Source organism: Leuresthes tenuis, unplaced genomic scaffold, assembly GCF_036924035.1.
Source record: "Leuresthes tenuis unplaced genomic scaffold, fLeuTen1.0.hap1 SCAF_7, whole genome shotgun sequence".
Taxonomy (NCBI): Eukaryota; Metazoa; Chordata; class Actinopteri; order Atheriniformes; family Atherinopsidae; genus Leuresthes; species Leuresthes tenuis.
This window is the reverse complement of record NW_027325361.1, coordinates 35,462,010-35,484,656: the sequence shown is the minus strand read 5'-3', so window position 1 is coordinate 35,484,656 and position 22,647 is coordinate 35,462,010. Positions and strand designations below refer to the sequence as shown.

Here is a 22,647-nt window from a genome sequence, read left to right as displayed (position 1 = left end):
GCTTAGGTCCTCCAATGTGTACACCATAATGTTGCATATCTTCTATTAATCTGTTGTGGAGAGTACAATCTGCTCTGCAGCATCTGTTGGGGCAGCGGCATCAGAGACTCAAAGAAACTGAACAAACTGATAAAGAAGGCTGGTTCTGTGCTGGGGACTGTTCTTGAGCTTAAAAAGAAGAATGCTGCACAAGTTGATGAACATCAAGAACACTGCCCATACTCTACATAACACAGTGTTGAAACAACAGTGTGATTAGTTTGAGGCTTCTTTAGCTCAGTTGCAATACAGAAAGATACAGAAGGTGTTTTTTTTTTTTTTTTTTAAATAAGAAAAATTAAAATAAGAATTTTGAACAAGTTCATAATGCTTCCATCAGTAAAAGCTCACTACACACTATGAACACATGATTTCTTATTTTCTGTTTTTGTTTTCCCCTCAGGTTTCTCCTGCACCTAGCATGTCAGTCTCCACTGTTGGAAGGTCCAGCCAGCCTCAGTGTTGTAGAGACAAATGCATTCAAACACCTCAACCACTTGTCTCTACGGCTGGCCCAAGGCTCTGACAAAGAGGTTAAAGACTATCTGGCAGCATGTCTCTTTTCTTTGAAGGTTGGCTCATTCAGCATTATGATACTGTCTAATATCTGTCATATATGGCTTTGAACTGGTAATAGGGCGGAGTGGTATATGAAATTAAAATTTATATAAATATTTGTTCATACTACATATGAAATCTGACCATATTTATAGTGTTCATATTAATAGACTGACGCTGTCTGGTTTCCCCTGTACACTTAACTCCAAATTGCCCTTTCGTAGTCATCAATGTGTAAGTGTGTGTGTGTGTGGTGGAGACAAGCGCTACATATATATATATAATAGAAAAATAATAGAAAAATTGTTTATTCATCCCCCAGTGGGGGAAATTCAAATTAGTCAAGTAGCTCAAATAATTTTAGATTATTGTATATTACTACAACAACAACAATAATACTACTACTAATAATAAATGACTAAATAAATAAATCTGCCTATCATGTCACTGCAGGACCTGAGCTGTTTCAGGGAGAAGAGACAGCTCTGGCCCCTCCTGTACACTGCTTCTATGTTGGCAGACCACTCCAGTTTATTATCCAGCACCACCCCCAGGTATTTGCAGGTCTGAACAGTCTCTATCTCCCCTCCATCAATGCAGACTGACTGGTATGGAGTTTTAGATCTCCTGAAGTCCACCACCAGCTCTTTGGTCTTGGTAGTGTTCAGGAGCATACACTTCTTTTTGGTCCAGCCATTGAAGGACTCCACAAGGTCCCTGTACTCCTTCACCTGTCCACCGCACACACATGCCACAACAGCCGTATCATCAGAATACTTCAGTATGTGGCAGGACTCTGAGTTGTACCTGAAGTCTGATGTGTACAGGGTGAAAAGAAAAGGAGCCAAAACACTATCCTGTGGAGCCCCAATACTTTATTCCATTGTTCCAGAAACACCTCTCCCCATCCTGACATACTGTGGTCTGGTAGTCAGATAGTCTATAATCCACGATGTCAGGGAGGGGGCCACACCCACACCTAGAAGCTTGTCTTTCAGTATGGGAGGCTGTATGGTGTTGAAGGCACTGGAGAAGTGAAAGAACATGACTCTCACATATAAACCAAACACATCCAGATCAGCATATGCCCGATGCAGCATGTACAGAATCATGTCTTCCACTCCTATGTGTATCTGGTTGGCAAACTTGAGGGGGTCGAGATCCCCAGCAACCTACAATCTCATGCGACGAACAAGGAGTTTCTCCAAGGTCTTCATGATATGAGATGTCAAAGCCACCAATCTGTAGCCATTCAGCTCCACCGGTTGCCCTAATTTGGGCACCAGTATAAGATAAGGTTTTCCATAGCACCAAAGCTTTTTCCATCTGAAGGCTCATATTGAAGAGCCTCTGAAGAGGGACTGCTAGTTGACCAGCACAGTCCCTCAGAAGCCTTGGACAGACTCCATCTGACCCTGCAGCCTTCCCTGACTGAAGTCTCCTGAGCTCAGCTCCAACCTCCTCAATAGTTAGACACAGAGGTTGTAGCGGAGGGATTACGACAGGAGCGATGTTGCTATCAATCATAGCGGTGGGGGTGTAGCTGGACATCCTCTGTCCAGGCCAGGCCAGGCGGTGGTAGCAGCCACAGATGTGAAGGTGCAGCTGGGCTCAGGATGCCTGGTGCTGGAAGATGCCGCAGAGGTGGATGTGCAGTTGGGTTCAGTAGGCCTGGTGGTGGAAGGTCATGAAGAGGTGGAGGTGTAGCTTGGCTCACAGGGCCTGGAGGTGGAAGCTGCCGTAGAGGTGGAGGTACAGCTGGACAGAAGAAGCCTGTTGGTGAGAGTTGCTGCAGAGACGGCGGTGAAGTCAGGCGGAGGAGGAGGCTTGGCGATGTGAGTTGCCATTGAGGTGGAAGTATAGCTGGGCAGTGGAGGCAGTATTGAGGAAGCAGCTGAGGTGGTGGGGTGGAGGGAGCACCAGCAGAGGTGGAACAAGCCACACTGTCAAACCTGTTGAAATATTGATTAAAAGTATCGGCTCTGTCCACATCACCTTCCACAGACAGTTCTTCAGTCTATATCCAGTGATGGTCCTCATGCCCCTCCACAGCTCCTTGGTGTTATTGTTCTCAGATGTCTGGCTACCTTTTTCCTGTACTCCACCTTAGCTTGACGTAGTGTCTTTTTAAGCTCCTTGTACACTCCTCCGCCATTCTCCATCCCCACACTATAACAAGCTATATAAAAAGCTAACAATAAACTACATAGAATGAACCCACTAGTCTGACTCTGTCAGAGGTGACAGAGTAGAGATAGAGTGCAGGCATAGAGGGAAGTGCAGAGATAGAGGGGGTAGGTAAGTGCTAGGATAGGAGATTCTCTCTGAAGAGTTGGGTTTTCAAGAGTTTCTTGAAGATAGACAGGGACGCCCCTGTTCTGGTAGCGCTCGGTAGGTCATTGCACCACCATGGGACAACACATGAAAAGAGTTTGGATTGTCTTAGGCGTGGTGTAGGAGCTGCTAGACGACAATCCTGGGACGAATGGAGGGACCGAGTTGTGGCATAAGCCTTGGCAAGAGCATTCAAGTAGATGGGAGCCGTTCCATTAAGCACTTTGTAGCTAACATCAGTGACTTGAATTTGATCTGGTAGTAACAGGAAGTCTTTGTACACAAGGTCTGTATGTGGGTTGTAGATAGACCATGCGATGATCAGATCTACCCAGTAGTGGAAGAGACACTGCCCTGTAAGCCTCCTTCATGTTAGCATAGAACAGATCTAATATCCTTTCTCCATGTATTGGACAGTCCACATACTGTAGAAAGCCAGTCAGGCAGGAAGATCTAAAGATGTGGTTGAAATCCCCTGTGATTGCAATGGGATGCTGGGTCTGTATCCTAGCAACGGCGTCATGGATGACGTCACACGTCGTTGCAGGTGCTGCCCTCGGTGGAATGTAAACGACAATGAAATCTGTATGGGAACTGTGTGGCCGCATAGAAGGGACAGAATCCATCTGACAACAGCTCAATATCTGGACAGCATACCCTCTCTTTAACAGTCACATTGCGGTGGTCAACCCATCTCTGTTAAAAACAGGATAACACCCCCGCTTTTTACACTTACCGCTCGTACTCTGGTCACGATCCGCTCGTACGGCTGTGAAGCCGGGTATGTCCACACATGAGTCTGGTGTGTTGTTGTTACCACCTAGCTTTAAGGTGGACAAGGAGGGAGGCACACACAGATAGAGCCCAATAAGTAGTTTTATTTAATATAACTAAATTAACTTATTTACAAATGAATGTGGCGTGTGGGTAAGATGGGAGTCAGTCATATCAGCAGTGTGTGGATGCGTGGACAATCTAGTAGATGTGTGTTGTGTGGTGCAACAAATTAAACAAAGAAGCAACAATGGCAGATGAGTGAGTGAGAGAGAGAAAGAAAGAAGGCTGTCTTTTATGCCCTCTGAAGAGCCCAGGCCACATGTGCAGGTATAATTATGACCCTCCCCCTCTACCCACTCCCGGTACCTGCAACAGAAAACAGAGGTAAACAGGTAGGCAAAGTGGGAGTGGTCGTCACGTCGTTCAGCCAGGACTCAGACAGACGGATCAAACTGCTCTCCTTATACAGCCGTTGGTTCCGCACAAGAGCCTCTTGCTCGTCACACTTGTTTGGTAGCGATTTAGCAGAAAAGGCTTGTACCTCTACCTACCGTTGTGCTTCTTTGCCTTTAGTTTTGCTTCAGCTCTGCATCCACGGTACAGCTTTCTTATCTCAGTCGGAATTAGATATTTAATTCCACGTCCAATCTTTGACAGTGCCAAGCGTTCTTATCTTGTGTAAACTGCTCTTGTACTGGTAGCAATACACATTGTCAAAAAATATAACAATGTAAATAAAAAGCAGATCACTAAAAATGTTTAGATGAAAACTGAAAATTACATTTATCTTAACGACTAACAAAACTGAGAGCTACACAGACTTGCTGTTGATAAGGCTGGCGCATAGCAACTGCTTATATATATATATATATATATATATATATATATATATATATAGTAACATGCTATATATATGAGAGAGAGAGAGTAAAGTGTTTGTGAAAGAGTGAGTGTGGCTAGTCATATAAGCCCTTTAATGGTCAGCAAGGTGAGAAAGTGATTTATAATTTAGCATTCACAGCTGTCTGTCCTACTCATCAGCAAGCTGTGCTGTTTATTGAGCTTACTTTCAGTTTAGTAAGAATAAAGCAGACACTCAAGCGCAGTTGCTGTAAAAGGTTATTTTATCAGACCTCGTTGCATTTTTCCAGTCAGTGACTCCAGGTTAATGTGTGGCCTTAATGGGTGTTGTTCTTTTTTCCAGTGACAGTTTCTGACACATTGTTCTGTCTGATAACAAAGAGATAACCTATTAATAAAAAACGCTTTAAAAGGGAATTCAGTTGTTTTGAAATACAGTTTATAAGTATAGAAAGAGAGAGTGGGTGAGGAAAACCAATTTTACCTGCAGACAGCAAGTTTTTATTGTAGACTTTTACTGACAACCTAAAAGTCTAGTTTTTTTTGTCTATGATTTACTGTGTATCAACTCATTGTTTAAGACAGAGAAGCAGGCCCTCGACATAAAGGTTAAGAAGATTGAAGATGATCTGTCCCGGCAGCTGAGTTATGCTCAACAGGTATGTTTTTGGACTTGTTTGGTGCCCCATTTTAATTATGCTAGAGCAACTGTATTACCATAGTGCCATGTTTTTGACATGAATATGAATGTTTGGCTGATCAGGTGATTGGCTTGACCAGCCAAGAATATTCTCCTCCTCCCTCTGAGAAGCTGTTGAATGGTCCATTAGTTTGATGCAATTGACTGAATTTGAGCACAAATGATTCTCTCATGTATCTCTCAATCTGCCTTGCTGCTCCATTTTTATGCTCTTTTTTTTTTTTTTTTTCCCCCATGTACAGCTGCTGTTTTCCTTTTTTTTCCAATAAAGTTTAAATACACTCTGTTATCCATGAAGGATTTTATTTTAGGCAGTGGTTCAATTACTTTAGCTTTTCAATTAATTTTTAATGACTATCTTTTGTTATCCAAATATTATTTACTGGGCATATAGCTCTTCAGTATTCAAGTAAAGCTGTTCAACTTAAAGCTAAACCTCAACACTTTAGTGTCCATTTGTTTCAGATTTAATGTGCTGAACCAGAAATCCATAAAGCTACACAGTAGCAGGTAAACAGTACATAGCTTGAGAGCTCACAATAGCACACACCAAACTGACTGAAAAAATACTTGACTGGTTGGCCATGGACAGCTGGTACTGATTCATCTTTTAGGCACACTCGTCATGAGTCATGCATTGAACTGGCCCAAGTTGTTAAAAACCACACCACAGGTGGAAAGGCTGAAGCAGTGTATCAGCTAGCCTAGTCAACAAGTTAAAATTAATTTATGAAGTGGTTGTTACTTTAGACACCCAAACATATGCTGTCAATCACAAGGTTTTTTTTCATATCATGACAGTGATTTTGTCACTTTATATCTTATGTCAAACTCTTGAAAAAAAAACAAAGCAAAACAAACAAACCAAACAAATTATATATATATATATATATATATATCTATCTGTAAAAGTGATGGTATCAGTCATTTTCGCATTAGTCGTGTTTGCGTTAATGTTTCTCCCCTTTCAATCAGACAGAAGAAGCCACAGTGAGGTATAGGCTATGGCTATAAAGATCTAATGTTAAAGTTCTTCACAGTTTTCAGAAAACGTGTGCTCTTTTAGGCTGATTGAAGACCAGACACGCCGCCGCGTTCTTGACCATCTGCAGAGGTTTCACAGCCCAGGCTGGGAGACCAGTTAGGAGGGTGTTGCAGTAGTCAAGGCGCGAGGTGACCATAGACTGCACCAGGAGCTGGGTGGCGTGTTGGGTTATGTGCAGCCTGATCTTTCTTATGCTTAACAATGCAAAGCGGCATGATCGAACATGATCTTTAAAGGTCAGCTGGTCATCAATCATGACACCCAAGTTTCTAGCTGGCTTTGATGGAGCATGTTTCCCTGCTCCACACCTGATTCAAATGAATGGGTCAGGTCTTTAAACTTTGCAGAAGGCTGAGGATGACCCATTAATTTGAATCGGGTGTGCTGGAGCAGGGAAACATGGAAAACATGCAGGGCAGGGTGCCTTGAGGACCAGGATTGAGAAAAACTGTGCTTGAGAGTATTGACAAAAGGATTCCGTGGTTGACTGTGTCAAATGCAGGCGATAAGTCGAGCAGGATAAGTACTGAGGACTTAGCTGTCGCTCGGTCTTCTTTTAAGGCTTCTGTCATAGCCAACAGAGCCAATATCATGTGGTGACTGTGGCAGTTCTCGCTTGTGTTGAAAGGTCTGACCTAGTCGAATTTTTTTCAAAATGTAACATAAAAGCAGCAGGAGGAGGAGGATGATTTGCACATCACATAAGTCTGTTTCCCTTTGGAGGTGAAGCTTTCTGCTAGTATTTTCAAGTGTTCTTGATGCATTCATTATCTTGCTGTATGGAAAGTTTCTGGGATGCAGGCTTTGGGAAGAGGGCCATTCACCCTCTGTGAGTTTAACACAGACTCCTGCTTATGCAGCAGCTTCCCAAGCATGTGTGTGACAGACTGTAATGTGTCTCCCACTTGTACATACCATTAGCTGCTTTAGATTGCAACTGGGGACTCTCAAGTCTCTGTCTCCAGCTCATCAAAGTAGCATGTCCTTGTCAGAAACACGGGTAACGTTTCCCTAAAAATCTGTAATCAAAATGGCTTTTTAGCTCATCTCCATTCCAAAATTGACATTATTTTGAGTTCAGACATCCCATTTCTGAGGTATAAGGAATGCAGCAGTGCTGATGGTTGAGACAAAAAAGGACCAAGTCTAAAAAGATGTTTACAAAAACCACCAAGTGCACCTTTGTCACAACCAACTTAAGACAAAATGACACATTTGAATGTGTAAAGAATAAAAGCATATGTTGATAAATTATGTAAATGATGTGAAAAGGGTAAAAAGATCAGTTTCACAAGAAACTGATATTTACATGTTCTCAGTGTTAGAAATAAATCATTAAAGACCTGAAACCTTTTACTATGATGTGGGCATGCTTTAGGTTTGTGTTGACTTGGGAAAAATGTCAAGAAACTTTTGTGTCAAATTGATGGTTTATATTATTCTTACAGACTCTGTCTGAGAAGACTAAAGAGTTGGACAAACTGCGTTCAGAGTGGACAAATCAGACCAGTTCTCTGTCCAGCCGCCATGCTCAGGAGTTACAGTTGGAGAGAGAGAAGGCCGTAGAGGTGAGACTTTCATCTGCTCATGCCTGCTTTTCATTATGTATGGCTTATAAAGTCTCCTATATACTTGTTTCCACTCCAGTTTATTTTAAGTACCACTCTTTGGCTTAAGCCTGCCAGCTATTTATGTTCTCATAAATACCTTTGTGCTAGAGTTCAGAAGACTAGGTGTTGCCACACTTTGCCTCAATGACTAATTTAAACATAAACGAACAAATTCACAAGGTGAAACCGACAAAGAATGACATGTCAAACTCAGAAATGCACATCTAACTGAAGCGCTCATCAGTGTGACAGAGCAGTTGTTGATTTGGTTTAAGCTGGTTGGCTCATCTGAACTTTGTATTTTTACACAATGGAACTTTTGACAAAGCTGGTCTATATTTAGAATGTCAGAGAGAAAATGGATCACTGAGAAGATTATGGTTCAGGATTTGTCAGGGAGATAATTTGTCATGTTTTTTTTTGTGTGTGTGTGTGTGTGGGGGGGTTTATGTCAGTTTCAGGGTAAAATTCAACAGGAGACCGAGCAGCTGCGTCAAGAGCTGGAGAGTACTCATAAGAAGAGCTACCAGCAGCTGCAGAGCAGAGTGACTGAGCTGGAGGTCACCTGCAGGGAGCTGACAGAGAAGAAATACAAGAATGAGTCTATCGTCCGAGACCTGAAGATTAAACTAGTGGGTTCAGAGGAGGTAGGTTGAATGAAGGTGCCAAAGGAGGAAAATCTGTGACCTGAGAATTTTGTACTTATATGTTCACATTTTTAAGAGACAGGGCTGAGGGCAGTGGTTACAAATTCTGATTTTAGTTCCACCATATCTTTCCAATTTTCTATTCATATGGCAAATATTTGTTTACCTTCAGAGGGAGCTGCATTCTCAAGATATCAAACCTGCATTAGTTGACAAATCACAATTTAACCAAACAGAAGCCACCAGAGCAGTTTCCATTTGTCCAGCATAGACGTTATGTTGTGCTCTCTGTCTCAGATTGACACAGGCTTACCTCACTTACTTCTTTGTAGACATGAATCTACATTTTAGATAATTTCAACCTCAATTCCAAAACAGTTTGGACGCCATGTAAAATTCAATTGAATTTTGTTTATATAGCACCAAATTACAAAAACTGTCATCTGAAGGCACTTCAAAGATAAAATCCAATTCAGACCAATTGTAATGCATTCTACTTTTAGAAACTTTGGGAACCGCAAGTAAACCTGCAGTCTGAGCAGACAGTTCTGAGTCATCCAGGTCTTTGTGTCTTTAAGAGATGCTTGTAGTCTGACCAACCTATTGGGTTCATCTGATTTCATAGATAAGTACAGCTGAGTATCATCAGCATAACAATGGAAATTTATGCCATGCTGTCTAATAATGTTACCTAATGGAAGCATGTATAAAGTAAAAAGAATCGGTCCAAGCACAGAACCCTGAGGAACTCCATGACTTACTCCAACGTGTGAGGAAGATTCTTCATTTACAAGAACAAACTGGAATCTATCAGATAAATATGACTTAAACCAGCCTAATGCAGTTCCTTTAATCCCAACAACATGTTCAAGTCTCTGTAACAGAATGCTGTGATCGATCGTATCAAATGCAGCACTGAGATCCAACAGGACAAGCACAGAAACAAGTCCGCTATCAGAGGCTAACAGGAGATCATTGGTAACTTTCACCAGTGCTGTTTCTGTGCTATGATGCACAAACAGATTATTGCAGATTATTTCTGTGTAAATTATCACAAAATTTAGCTGCAACAATTTTTTCAAGAACTTTATACAAAAAAGGGAGATTGAATATAAGTTTATAATTGGCTAACACTTCTGAATCAAGAGTAGGTTTTTTAAGTAAAGGTTTAATTACAGCAACTTTAAAAGTCTGAGGTACATAACCTGTCAACAAAGACCGATTGATCAAATCCAATATGGAAGTGTCAATTAAGGGGAAAACCTCCTTGAACAGTCTGGTTGGGACTGGGTCTAAAGTACAAGTTGATGATTTAGAAGAGACTATTGCTGTTGTTAGCTCAGAGAGATCAACTGGGCAGAAGCTGTCTAAATACAATTCAGGTTCTAAAGATACTTCTAAAGCTGCTCTACTTGATGATACATCAGTGATAATAGTGGGAAGGATTCAGTTAATCTTCTTTCTAATAGAACAACTTTACTGGTAAAGAATCTCATGAAATCATGACTTCATCTCTTGTTGGATTGTTTTCCTTCTGGAACCTTCATGTGCAGGAGTGCCAGCGTTTGAAACCGCAGGTTCTGAGTTTGAGAAGGGAGAACAGCACTCTGGACACAGAGGTCCATGAAAAGGAGCGTTTGGTGAGCCAGCTGCAGATGAGAGTGGCTGTTCTGGAACAGGAGAACAAAGATAAGGATCTGCTGATGCACCGCACAAAAGAGGTGTTGGAAGCCACCCAGCAGCAGAAGGTAGGAGCTACACCTTGAATGCGTGCTCAGAGCAGCCTTATGGCAATTTAAAAATAACAGTTTTCGGTTGCATTGCTGGGGCTATTTTTCCACAACGGCAGTTTAGTCTACTTAAATCACATTGTGTTTGTTCTCCGTGTCAACCAAGACCGAATAAAACACTGAAGTTGTAAATGTTTGTGGATCTACAACTTATTACATTAAGCGGAACTATTTCAAACTATTGAAAATGCATTGGTCACATTGTACATGGGGAAAAACAATGTCACCCAAGGCAACACACACACTTCTAGTTTACTTTGACTAACTGTTCTGCTACCTAAAATGCTCACTTGATCAAATTAATTTGATCCATCTGCTGCTGACACAAATGTACCGTTTCTTCAGACCTGAGTAAAATCAGGTTGAATATCATCAGACATTAACGATATTTCTTCCTTTTTGTGTATTTAGTCATTTTTTTTCTTTTATTTTTTTGTTCTGTAGGAATCGGTGGAGGAAAATGCAGAGAGTATGGAACTTAAAATAAGAAAACTTGAAGCAACTGTGAAATCACTGTCTGAAGAGTTGATAAAGGTTTGTGAAGCTAAATGCAGGTTGCATTGTCAAATAACAATCTGTCAATAATTCTTACCTTCTTGGAGGTTCCAGAATGACAATGAAAGTTGAAACTTTTCCTGCATAAATTTGTGCTGAGACATCATTAGGTTTTCAACCAATTGATCAATATAGACAAATAACCTCATCAAGGCAATTTGGCAAAAATAGTCTATGAACTGCATTCTTTTTTACAGTTGTCTTTAAGCATTAACCGGCACCATGACCTTGATAATTCTAAACAGACTTAGTAGGTTTACAGAAACATTGAAATCATACTGGCAACTTCTATTTACGTTAAAGCTGTCATAATTCTCTGAAAGTTAAGGCAATTATAGAGCTTTTGTAACAAAACACTTTGTTCTGTAGACGGTAACAGTACCATTTCTGTAAAACAGTATCCATCTTTTCATTTTCTATACCCCCTTCATCCTCCAGGGGGCTGGAGTGTGTCCCAGCTGCCATCAGTGAAAGACAGGGTATACCTGAACAGGTTACCTGCCCATAACAGGGCCAACACAGAGACAAACGACCATTCACACTCAGTCACTTCTACAGTCAATTTAGAATCACCAATTAACCTAACATGCATGTTTCTGAGACAAGTCTGGAGGGGGGCTGCAGAGCAGTCCCCAGCACAGAGCCAGCCTTCTTTATCTGTTTATTAAGCTTCTGAGTCTCAGGCTCTGATGCTGCTGCCCCAACAGGTGCTGCAAAGCAGATCATACTCCACCACAAACTGCTAGAAGACATAAGATAAGTATGTAATGTCCCTTGTTGAAGATGGTCTAAGTCAGCGGTTCCCAAAGTGGGGGGTGCAGAGCAATCTTGCTTTTGGCTTCACCTGTACAACGGCGGGTAATGAGGAGAGACTGCAGTATGTTGTCTGTCTTAAATTGCTAGCTTGTGACTGCTTGAAGCTAGAGCACAAAGAGACAAAACATCCAGAGCACAAAGACAAATCAGTTGAGTTTATCAGACAAAAACTCGTAAACTGCCGTGCTCAACAGTAATTTTTTACTAAAGCTGCATCCGTGCAGACAAATGCTCAACTTTCCTCATAAAAAGCTGCACACAACAGTGGAGGAATTAATACTCCCCTGTGCTATGGACAGGGTTTCAACTATGCTTGATCTCTCTGCAGCCAAAAAACTCTGTCCAAAAACACCATCGGCAGGTGCATTTATGACATGTCAAAGGACATAGAGGAGCAGCTTACTGATAAGGTGCGCGACAGCCGCTTTTCCCATTTTTGCAGAGAGGCAATTTTTGAAAAAAGGATAGCAATGTTGAATTAAAAAAAACATGTTATACTGAACATAATTACACAGTTAAGGTGCTTGAAAACAGTTACACTTTAAACAATTACACTGTGAAGGCGGTTTGTTATTTATTTCTCATTCTGAAAGAAGTTGTAGTTTATGGCAGTTTACTTTATTTTTTTCGAAAAAGGTTGAGGTTTGTATTAATTACAATGTGTGAAATAGACTGCAATGGAGTCTAAAAACAAAATATGTGTTTGTATGTCCTGGTTTTCTTTATTTTTTTTTGGGTGGACCCCTCTTTGGTAGATAAGAAAATTGTTGACTAATTTTCTTATCTACCAAAGGGGGGTCCAGCAGACAAAGTTTGGGAACCACTGGCTCCTAGGTGTTACATTTCCAATTCAGTCTGCTGTCCAGGTGAACTCCCAGATATCTGTACTCGTCAACCACCTCCACCTCTTCTCCCAAGATGGAGACAGTGTTCGGCTTATTCCTGGTCCTCCTAAAATCCACATTCATCTTCTTACCATGCAGTGATTCAACAAAGTTTTATTAAAGTTTGATTACTTTTAGGACGTAGGATCTATGAATATCTGTGAATATCTGCATGAACCATACAGTTTGTGGTACTTCTGAACTTTGGACTATTGCTCAATAGAGACAGAAGTTCAACTTATTTAGAATCCCAAGGGTGGACAAAAGATGATGCTGTTTGTGTTTGGGGAAATACAACGTTAAACTTATCTTTGAATATCGATGAGTCCTGTTGTTGTTTTTTATCCAGGCCAATGGTATCATCAAAAAACTGCAGGGGGAGGTTCGAGGCCTTGTTGGAAAAATAAAAGTAAAAAACACTGTGACTGTGTCACAGGAGAAGGTTCTTCAGGACACATCAGACAAACTTCAGAGTGTTGAAAAAGATCTACAGAGCACTCAGCAGCTGCTCAGTACAAAGGATGAGCAGGTATGTCTTCAAATAATGACTAGTAATGTCTTAGTAATGTTCGTAATGCATTTTGGTGTGTAAACTTTTCTTTCTTTTTTTAAAATATAAATGTACAATACACAAATAGTTTTCAGCTCTTTAAATAAGAATCCACCATGCTGTAGCAGCATGTAGGCACCTGATCATCTCAAATGAATTCTGCTGCATAACAAAGTTGTTCACATGCTGAGCAACTAAGCTGCCTGGTTGCTTCAGTTACACAAGAGAAGAACTGTTGTTATTTTGCAGGCAAATGGCACACAAGATTTATTTTTATTTTTATTCTATTTAGTTTAGTCATGTTAATCGGCAAACAGTCACATATTTTGAATTACTTTTGACTGGCCTCTGTGTTCCTGTCAAACAGCAATGATTTAACATGCAGTGTATCAAGGTGTATGTTTTAAGTATGTACATCCTTTGAGCTACATGCATCGTGTGGTGGGCAGAATTATTCAGGTTTCACAAAGCTTTTTGCTTTTTCAGAATCTTTTATTTAAATAAATTATAAATCCTGGAAACTAAATTTTAAACGGTGCAGACTGCCAAACTTCTACTCACAGCTCTGGCTACCCGCCTGATTCAGGAGAGTGGATAGGGTGTTCATGTTGCTCAATACATAAGCACAGAGGGGAGTTGAAAGTAACCGGTAGAAGCTACAAAGAGGGAGGTCAGGGGCTAGTGAGCATTAAAGCCACTATCTGGGATGAAACGATAAAGGTTCAGGAATACATCAGGAAGATGGGCCCGGTGACGAACTGCTAAGTGAGTGTCTCAGGCTGCTGAAACCCAGGGAAAAGAGGAGGAAATATCATGAGAGATGAGCCTCTGCATGGCATGTACACCCGACAGATTGAAGAAGAAGTTGTTATTGAGAAGTCATATCAGTGGCTAGAAAAATCTGGTCTGAAAGACGGTACAGAGGCACTAATAATGGAAGTTATACAACAAGTAGTTCCGACCAAGCGATCTGATTGGTCAAGAAGAAATTTAGAATGTGCTCATATCAGCATGACAGCACATCTGATTCGTCACCAAAAATATTACTCCGCTGAAATTCCTTGCAAAAAATGTTTTACATTTGAGAACAAACTGTCCATCAACATAGATGTAGTTTGATTATACATTTTATTTTTGTTTGCATTAGTTGTATAATCGCAATATTGGCAAGCGCCTCAGTCCTGACAACATCACTGTCGTGCTCAAATGACGTTAAAGCACACCCTCTCGAGTAATATTGCTTAACTCAAGAACAGGCCCTAAGAGTCCAGCACATTGTAGCAGGGTGTAAGATGCAGGCAGGTACGGCTAACATGGAATGCCCAGATCCAGCCTGATAAGCAGGTCATGGCTAACCAACCGGATGTGTGGGTCAACAAACTACAGAAGAAGGCAGTAATGATTGTTGTAGCAATTCCAAACAACAGCAACATCAAGAAGAAAGAACACGAGAAAGGTTTGAACGAGGAAGTTAAAAAGATGTGGGAATTGAAGGAAGAACCCTCAAGCTCCCAGGCCTTTGATAGAGGACCTGAGCTTGAAGGAAGCTCATGAGTGTGGAGGTTTTTTGTTGATGTATGTATGTGTGTTTATGTGTATATACAGAGAAATTGAGAGAATCTTTTCATTTTGCAGGTTTCATAAATGGTAATATTTAATAGAAAATATGAATTTGTTACAGTATGAACTTGACAACAATATTGTTTGCTTCTCACAGATTTTAAAACTGAAGGAGCAGTTGGAGAAGACTGTACAGAAGCTAAATGAAAGCAGAGAGGTGTTAAAGACTAATGAGAACGGTGAGGACGCTCGTCTAACTTGTTTCACAGATATTTGAACAGACTGTTTCTTTAGAGAACCCAGTGGGAACTACAGTCCATATCCTGACTTTGGAAAGCTATCTCGTCAAGATCTGCAGAGAAATTTCAGGAAACATATGAAGATCTCTCAAAGTTAATGTCCAATCATTTTTATAAGTGGTCATTCATATATATTTTGAATAAAAAAGCTAAACGAACAAACAAGAAGCCACAAACTTCATCACTTCCATTTCCCTTATCTTTCCTTCCAATCTGAAGGAAACATTTGAAAAACAAGTTAATGCAAAGCTTACACACTTATAAATGATGTATTTCTAATCTCAGCTACAAAAACCCAGCATTGATTGGTTGTTCTACCCAGCTGACACTAGCAGTGGGTTTAGCACGGTCAGTATGAATGGCAGAGGAGCCACAGTCGGGTAGTAATGTCAGCCACAGTGGTTTTTAAGTGTTTACAATGGGTTGTGTTTAGAAAAAAACAATGTCTGAATATGGAGTCCTGTTTCCATGTTGTTTTTTTAATTCAAGTGGGAGGTTCAGGGCCTTGTTGGAAAAATAAAAGTTAAAACACTGACTGTCACAGGAGAAGGTTCTTCAGGACATATCAGACAAACTTCTGACAAAACTTTTAAGATGAATCAGCTGATATGCAGACGATCTGTTGTATTAAATGGATGTTTAACATTATATTTTGGCAGTGAGGCATAATATCAATACTACTATTACTTACTACTATGAATAGAGATGAGCTCAGATGATTTAAAGGTGGACTCCTTGAGCTCACCCAACTAACCATGTACCAAACCTACCAGTTTAAAGTAGTCATGTTCTAACCACAGTCTATTCTTAGTTTGTTTGGTTTTTTTTGTATCAGGAGATTATAAAAATAGTCAGGTTCTTATCAGGTGTTAAGATAAATCCACCCTTGGATGAACAACACATGACGTATTGCAGAGTAAGTTTGTGTGAAACCCAGTCTCCATGATCCAACAGCTTGTAGAAGCAGCTTCAGCAGCAGTAAGTTGAAGTAATGGTTTCCTGTGTGACATTATCAGTCTCTCACATGGTTGCGGAGGAATCTCTTTTTTTCCAGCGCTGCTTCAGCTCATTGAGGTTTGCAGCATTGGTTTCTGCACAGCTCTCTTAAGGTCCCACCACAGCATTTCAGTCAGGTTGTGGTCTGGACTCTGACTGGACCATTGCAACACCTTGATTCTGTTCTTTTTCAGACACTCTGTTGTAGATTTGCTGTTGTGCTTGTTTTCCATCCTGAGAAAATGGTTTAGAGAGTGCATTTGATTCTCTGAAACAGCTACTTGACACACACCTCTTGCTGATTCAAGTTTTTGTGTTCTTTACTTATTAATTTACTTATTAATGATTATTCTGCATGTCTTATGTATTTTTTTTTACCCATTTGCAAACAAAGCTGTGTCTTGTGGACTCGTGCGAAGTACTACTGGGAACTTGTGGGACAGCCCTATTTATTACAGGTGAAGAATGGCTTGAAGAACAATCTCAGACCACCCTAGTGCCATTTAAACATTAATATAATTGAAGCTCAGCTTCACTCTCTCCTCTATCCCATCACCCCAAAACTGTTGAAGCAAACGGCTGTCCACACTTCTTTTTTTAAAGGGGACTTTTTACTCTCCACTGCACTTGTAAATGGGGTACATGTTTGGCTGCCAACTAAAATATTGTCACTACAATATCAATGACTTGTACATTTATTTGTTACTGTAAGTAAAGTTAGAAGGGACATATTGTGTAAAATTTTTTTTTTTTTTTCTCCTCAATTTGGGTGACTATAGGGTGCTGTCAGCTGAAAAACTCTAGAGGATGCAGCAGTCACAGAAACTGTTTAAGAGTCTGCAAATACAACCACATCACCACCATTCTGAAAACATTACACTGGCTGCCCGTCCCACTCAGAATTGAGTACAAGCTCTCCCTCCTCACTCATCAGTGCATTCACGGACATGCCCCCAATACATAAAAGAACTCCTCACCCTCTAGACCTCCTCATGCACCCTCCGTTCTGCAACCAAGAACACCCTCCAAGTCCCCAGAACCAAGCTCCGCACTATGGGCGATCAGGCCTTTCCCTCTGCAGCTCCAAGGCTGTGAAACACTCCCTGACCGTCTGAGGGCCCCACAAACTGCAGAGGCTTTTAAACGAGACCTAAAAACTTAGCTTACTGCTAAAATATATTTTATATAGCACTTTTTAAATGTAAATTGCAATACAAATACAATTTATTATTATTAAACTCTTCTGCTCTTTATTTTTGCTTTGCTACTGACATCAAATTCTCGTCATTTATTGTATAATTCACTTAAAGGGATAGTTCAGGTTTTCAGTGGTAGCACACGCTAACAGCCACAGTGCATACAGTGACATCGAGCTTCACAAATGTCGATTGAGAAAATGGAGACGTAGTGAACAGTGGTCAGATCTAAGAGTATCGTGTTATCAGAACATCTATAATGTAGTGTTCGCTGAACCCCAGTAAAAATCTTTAGGTTTGAGTACTGTTAGACGGTGCAAAATTGACCCTACTTTTGTCCCTGCTGTAGCTTTTTGCTTGGCTTCCCCATGAGAATTCCTCCCTGCTTCTCCAAATAGAGCTCTGACTGACGCCTACTGCAGCTGAGCTACCAACTGCTCATAAGTACGTCTCACAATCCCCCCCCCCCCCCCCCAGGTATGCCTGAAACTCATCCAGTGAGAAATGTTCTGCGGTGCAAAAATAGATGAGATTAAAATGCATTAATTTTTCAAATGCGTTAATTTTGCTTAAAACCTAAATATTGTCTTTATAAAAAAAATCAAATATTGTCTATGTACGCAACAATACTGAATGTTAGCTACTAAAAGCTTAAACAGAACACAGAGGAAAGAAGCAACAGTTGCTAACCAGCCAGCAATCGTCATGCTCTGCTGTGCAGGTTTTTAAAACTCGAGGTAATTGGCACATAACTCCTGATGAGACTGTGTCTAAAAGAGCGATCAGTCGCTACCAGCTGTATTTTGGAACAAAATTTCCAGTCAAGTATTTTTCTGTCAGTTTGGTGTGTGGTCTGAGCTCTCTGGTTTGCTGTATGCTCCTTCATGCCTAAATCTCGTGCTCTGAGGGTTGTTGGGTACTACAGATCTGAAAAGAGGCAGACTCTGAGGAGGAGAGGGGTGGAGTAGAGTTCAGTGAGTCACTCCATGTCCTAAAATGATCCACTTGAACAGAGGTGTAAGTTACTGGAAGAAAAATGAGCTGCTGTACTGTCTCTGGGCTACAGACATTTTATTTAGACTTCATGAAATCTTGAAAATGAAGGCAGCAGTGTGAGAGAAACTAATGGAATTGGAGCTGTTTGTGGTGAAGGAGATGCTACTGTAACACAAGATCATGTATTGATTTTTGGGGGGGGGCTTTGGAGTAGGACATGTTTCCCTTCAGGGTTGCAGCAGCTCAGGTAAATTGGTTGAAAAAGGGTAGCTATGTCTCCTTTAAAATTAAAAAAATTTAAGCTGAAGGCTTGGACACAACTTGGGGGAATTTTACAGTTAATTTGACAGAACATCTTGAATTATTGATTGCTTCTAAGTCCTTACACTGAAAATGTCCAGTTCTGACCACACAGTTTGTTAAAGGATAAATAATTGCATGAAGTCTCAAAGTATTGACTGAGCTGTTTAAAGATCAACGGGTGCATGCTCAGGGGGGCAGGATCCTATCCCCATCCCCTAACTATGCAGACTGGATGCAAATGACTTCACCAATGTGACATGGTAGCATCCACGCCGTCTAATTTTATAATGGGGGTGTAGTACGCATATGTTGTTCATCATAATGTCCATGGAGAGAAGAGGCAGTTTAAAGCACACTTTTCTAACACAAGCAGTAGTGTTGTGCTGAGTGTGTAATTTAATGTAGACAATAAACACACCAACAGTCATTTGGAATCCTCGAGAGGAGGATCAAAGGTCCTTATTTTGCTAGTTTTTAACAGCACTCTTATCTTCTGTTTTATCTTTTTTTATTCCAGTTATAAACTGGCTAAACAAGCAGCTAAATGAAAATCAGCTGTCCAGGAAGACACACTCCCCTGAATCTCTGGACAATCCTTCTGTCTCATCTACAGCAGCAGGACTGAGGGTAGGAGGTATTTCATGGCTATCGGCACAGATTCTTCTTATCACTTTTCTACAGTAACATTACAGTTACATGCAGGCAAATTATTAGGTCAAATGTTCCACCTTGTGATACTGCTACCAGTCCCACTCATCACTGTATTTTTCCAGGCCCAGTTTTATCCTTGGACAAGCAAACCGGCTGTATCCTCAGTGATGGCCACTGATGTTGCTCCTGCTGAGCAGCCAGCCAACAGACAGCCGTGAGTTTGGATGTTGCTCTCTTTCTCCAAGTAAACTGTAACTTCACAATTTATTCAAGTCATTCATGTTTCTCAAAGCCCATTAAGCATAGAATCTGTACTTGGTATACTGCAATGTCAATGTAAAAATAGCACCTACATTCCTTAATGATGCTGGTATATAAAATTCTAAATCTAAAGAAATGGAAATTCTAGGAATAATATAGTCTAATGAGAATTAAAAATGATTTTTATGCGTCTGGACTGACGAGAGATCAGATTCTGTTCACTTATCAAGAATAATTAGAAAAACTTAATGCTTCTCCAACTACTTGCAAACACTCCAAAGGGAAAAAAAAAAGTTTACATTCTGACATCAAGGGCAATTTAATCTAGACTGATAGATGAGTAACACATGGATGATGACTGAGGTGGGGTAAGCCTGTATACATGTCCAATTCACATTTGAAATGAGAATGTTGTTTTAGAACCGTGTGAGTTGTATTACATAGTGGGTCTACATGATGAGATTAACTCGATTATAGCTATAGTTCGGTTATGCTCCTTATTTGGGCAAGGGCAATTATCCTTGGATATGTGGCGGTGAATTAATTGAATCACTGGCACAAAGCATGTCATAGCCCAGTACGATAGGTGGCGCTGTCCCCATTTCAGCTATCGCTAATAGAGCCACTTCCGGTTGACCTCTTCTCAGGCATTCGAGAAAGATGACGAACGAAGATCAAGATGAAGCTACGTCCCTCTACATTTTGTTTGTGATGAGCATGGTTATGGCACAAATGCCATGCACAACGGCACCTTCTCCATCGCGTTTTTGTTTCCGACGGTGGCAACAACAACTGTAATATCATCCCCTTCGACTTTCGGGTCACGATCCCGAGAAAAAATCTGGAGCATGCGCAGAATGCTCAATCCAATCCACCACGTGCTTCACCGTCTACGTGCATGTTTATTGTGACTATCAACCGAGTTATCTCGGGGTCTTAATCTGACCACGAGTAACCTGATCTGGTTCAATTTTTTGTCAGACTAAGGTGTAAACATGAATTTAATAACTCAGTCTTATTGTAATTTAGCCATTAATCCGATTTTTACAGTTCCATGTAACCCCATTGAGTGTTGCATCACCATACTAGCTGTTTTCATTTAGTGTTGTTAAAGCTTATGTGTTGTTCAGTAGAGACTCTGCTGGCCTGGATCCGAAGTACTTCGACAGACGAGATGGTAGCATCCCGATCTACACTCTGTCATCTAACCTGCTCCACAGAGGTAAAACCTCTCAACATTTATATCCCAGCACGATGTGTTTAGCATAAGTCATTCTTTCTTTTGGGGCTTTTTCTTTTATTTGCAGAAAGTAATTTTTGGGAAAAAATCAGAGCAATGTCAGACAGAACTTGTTTTGTCTAAGGAGTAAAGTTTTAATTGACTGCAGCTCCCTTTTTAAATATTTGAAAGGTAGCTACTATGATGGGTCCACTGTGGCTCTGTTATTTATGCTAACCTCTATAGAGACACATATTTTCTATACCAAGTAATTAGTTGCACAGAATTTCTTTTAACTTGTACGCTTCATCATACTTATTGCACTTCTTTGACCTCATGCATCACTATTTGATATTCTCCCAAATCTTTGGTTTTGCTCAGTGGGCTTAGGTTGCCTGTGGTGTATCTGGCTGATCTGTAGAGTTGCTCTGCACACAGGGTGGTCTCATGTGGCCATCTGTAAAGATTTCTTTGCTTCATTTTCATCTCAGCCATATGCATTGTCCATTCTCAAAATAGATCTTTGTGAAAGACGTCTCAGGTGTGTTGTGTTCGCCTATGACTTAAGAGGCTGCCGCATTGATTTTGAGAATTTGATTTGAATGATTAAGTTGGGTGTTTGGTTGTTTTTATCTTTTTTTTTTTTTTTTTTAGAATCCATATTTGGACAATTAGTTTGAGTTAAAGAGTGACACTTGAAAGTTGATTGGACGGAAAAATGCTTCATTAAGAACTAATGTCTACTGAAATGTGGAATTGTTCTCACAAGTTTGTTGGGAGTGAAGGAATCTGCTAATGAGACCACATCAACTGTGGTGATCTGTAGAACTGTCCTGTCTGAAACTGAAGACAATACTTGAGTAGAATAAAAGCTTTTTATTATTTAAGAATAAATATTTGATTTGATTTACACCTTTTAAAACAAGTGTATTATCTGTCATTTCCTTTTTCTTTTCTTACAGAGTTACCTCAGCATTCAAAGCCTTCCATAGCCTCTGCTTACTTCTCTGCATCAAACTGAAGCATCTAATTCCAGTTGCCCACAACAGAATGTTTTAATTTCCTGCAGGAGGAGGAAGTAAACCCTTAACACCTAAGTGACACGTTCAGCTTTTGTACTAACCTGTTAATATATATTTTAAATAAACTTGATTTTTAAATAGCTGTTGTTGGTTTCTCAGTTAATATGTTAATGGTCTATCTGTCTTCGGTTTGGTGGTTTCCAGAGATCATAAAATCTGTATAGATTAAAATGAATCTATCCTCTTAATACAAATCTGTGTTTGCCACCTGTAACTGTTTAAATTATGTGTGTTGTCTGCTGTGTTTTGCTGATGAAGAGAAAGTTTTAATAAACTACTTTCTAATTCCCAGTGACGTTTACAATAATGAATTTTTATTCAAATATTGCAGCGGTCTAATTTTGTCAACATAAATATTTTATTACAAAGCCAATTTATAGTTCAAGGAAGTGTGGCTCTGAAGTTAGTGTATACACAGATGCCGTCTTGTGTGAAGCCTTTCTGCAGCTGACCCATCTTCGCTAGCTGGTATGCCGAAATAAACCAGGCACCACAATTGTAAATCATTTCATACAACATATAATGGGGGGCATTGTGGAGGAAAAACACATCACCATATTTGGGACCCATGAAATACTGAAAAATGCTTTGTTTGTCATGTTTTCCTATTACAAATGCATACCAGGCAATGGCAAATGAAGCCAATAGCTGAGATGTGGCTGTAGGCTGGTGTAGATTCATACTGACCAGACAGTCGGCATCCATAGCCAGTGAGGTTTGCATATCCTTCATCCACATGGGCAGAGCATGTGGGCTGCCCATCAAGGCATTTAAGATCAGGCCAAAGACGTTCCTTTTTGATAAAGCTTATAGTTAGGGGTTGGGTTGTTTAGGCGCCCCATATACAGAGGCTATACTCCTCGCTACAGTTTGCTTTGGTTTGAGTCCCGCATCGGACGGCCTTTGCTGCATGTCAGT

At 40.5% G+C, this 22,647-nt stretch overlaps 1 protein-coding gene across 3 annotated transcripts in view; it reads left to right on the top strand.

Annotated features, from left to right (window-relative positions):
* sass6 (SAS-6 centriolar assembly protein) overlaps window positions 1–21,983 on the top strand; it is a 32,596-nt gene extending 10,613 nt beyond the window's left edge. The window contains exons 5-16 of one of the 3 annotated variants that reach the window (XM_072390226.1): window positions 443–611; window positions 5,151–5,228; window positions 7,763–7,882; window positions 8,386–8,571; window positions 10,125–10,319; window positions 10,806–10,895; window positions 12,966–13,145; window positions 14,884–14,965; window positions 19,034–19,143; window positions 19,290–19,381; window positions 20,559–20,650; window positions 21,610–21,983. In XM_072390226.1, the coding sequence (XP_072246327.1) occupies window positions 443–611; window positions 5,151–5,228; window positions 7,763–7,882; window positions 8,386–8,571; window positions 10,125–10,319; window positions 10,806–10,895; window positions 12,966–13,145; window positions 14,884–14,965; window positions 19,034–19,143; window positions 19,290–19,381; window positions 20,559–20,650; window positions 21,610–21,668 (1,453 nt within the window). In that variant the 3' untranslated portion in view covers window positions 21,669–21,983. Of the gene's footprint in view, window positions 1–442; window positions 612–5,150; window positions 5,229–7,762; window positions 7,883–8,379; window positions 8,572–10,124; window positions 10,320–10,805; window positions 10,896–12,965; window positions 13,146–14,883; window positions 14,966–19,033; window positions 19,144–19,289; window positions 19,382–20,558; window positions 20,651–21,609 lie in introns of all 3 variants that reach the window. The other 2 variants (XM_072390225.1, XM_072390224.1) reach the window with 2 other exon arrangements.
* The last annotated feature ends 664 nt before the right edge of the window (window positions 21,984–22,647 follow it).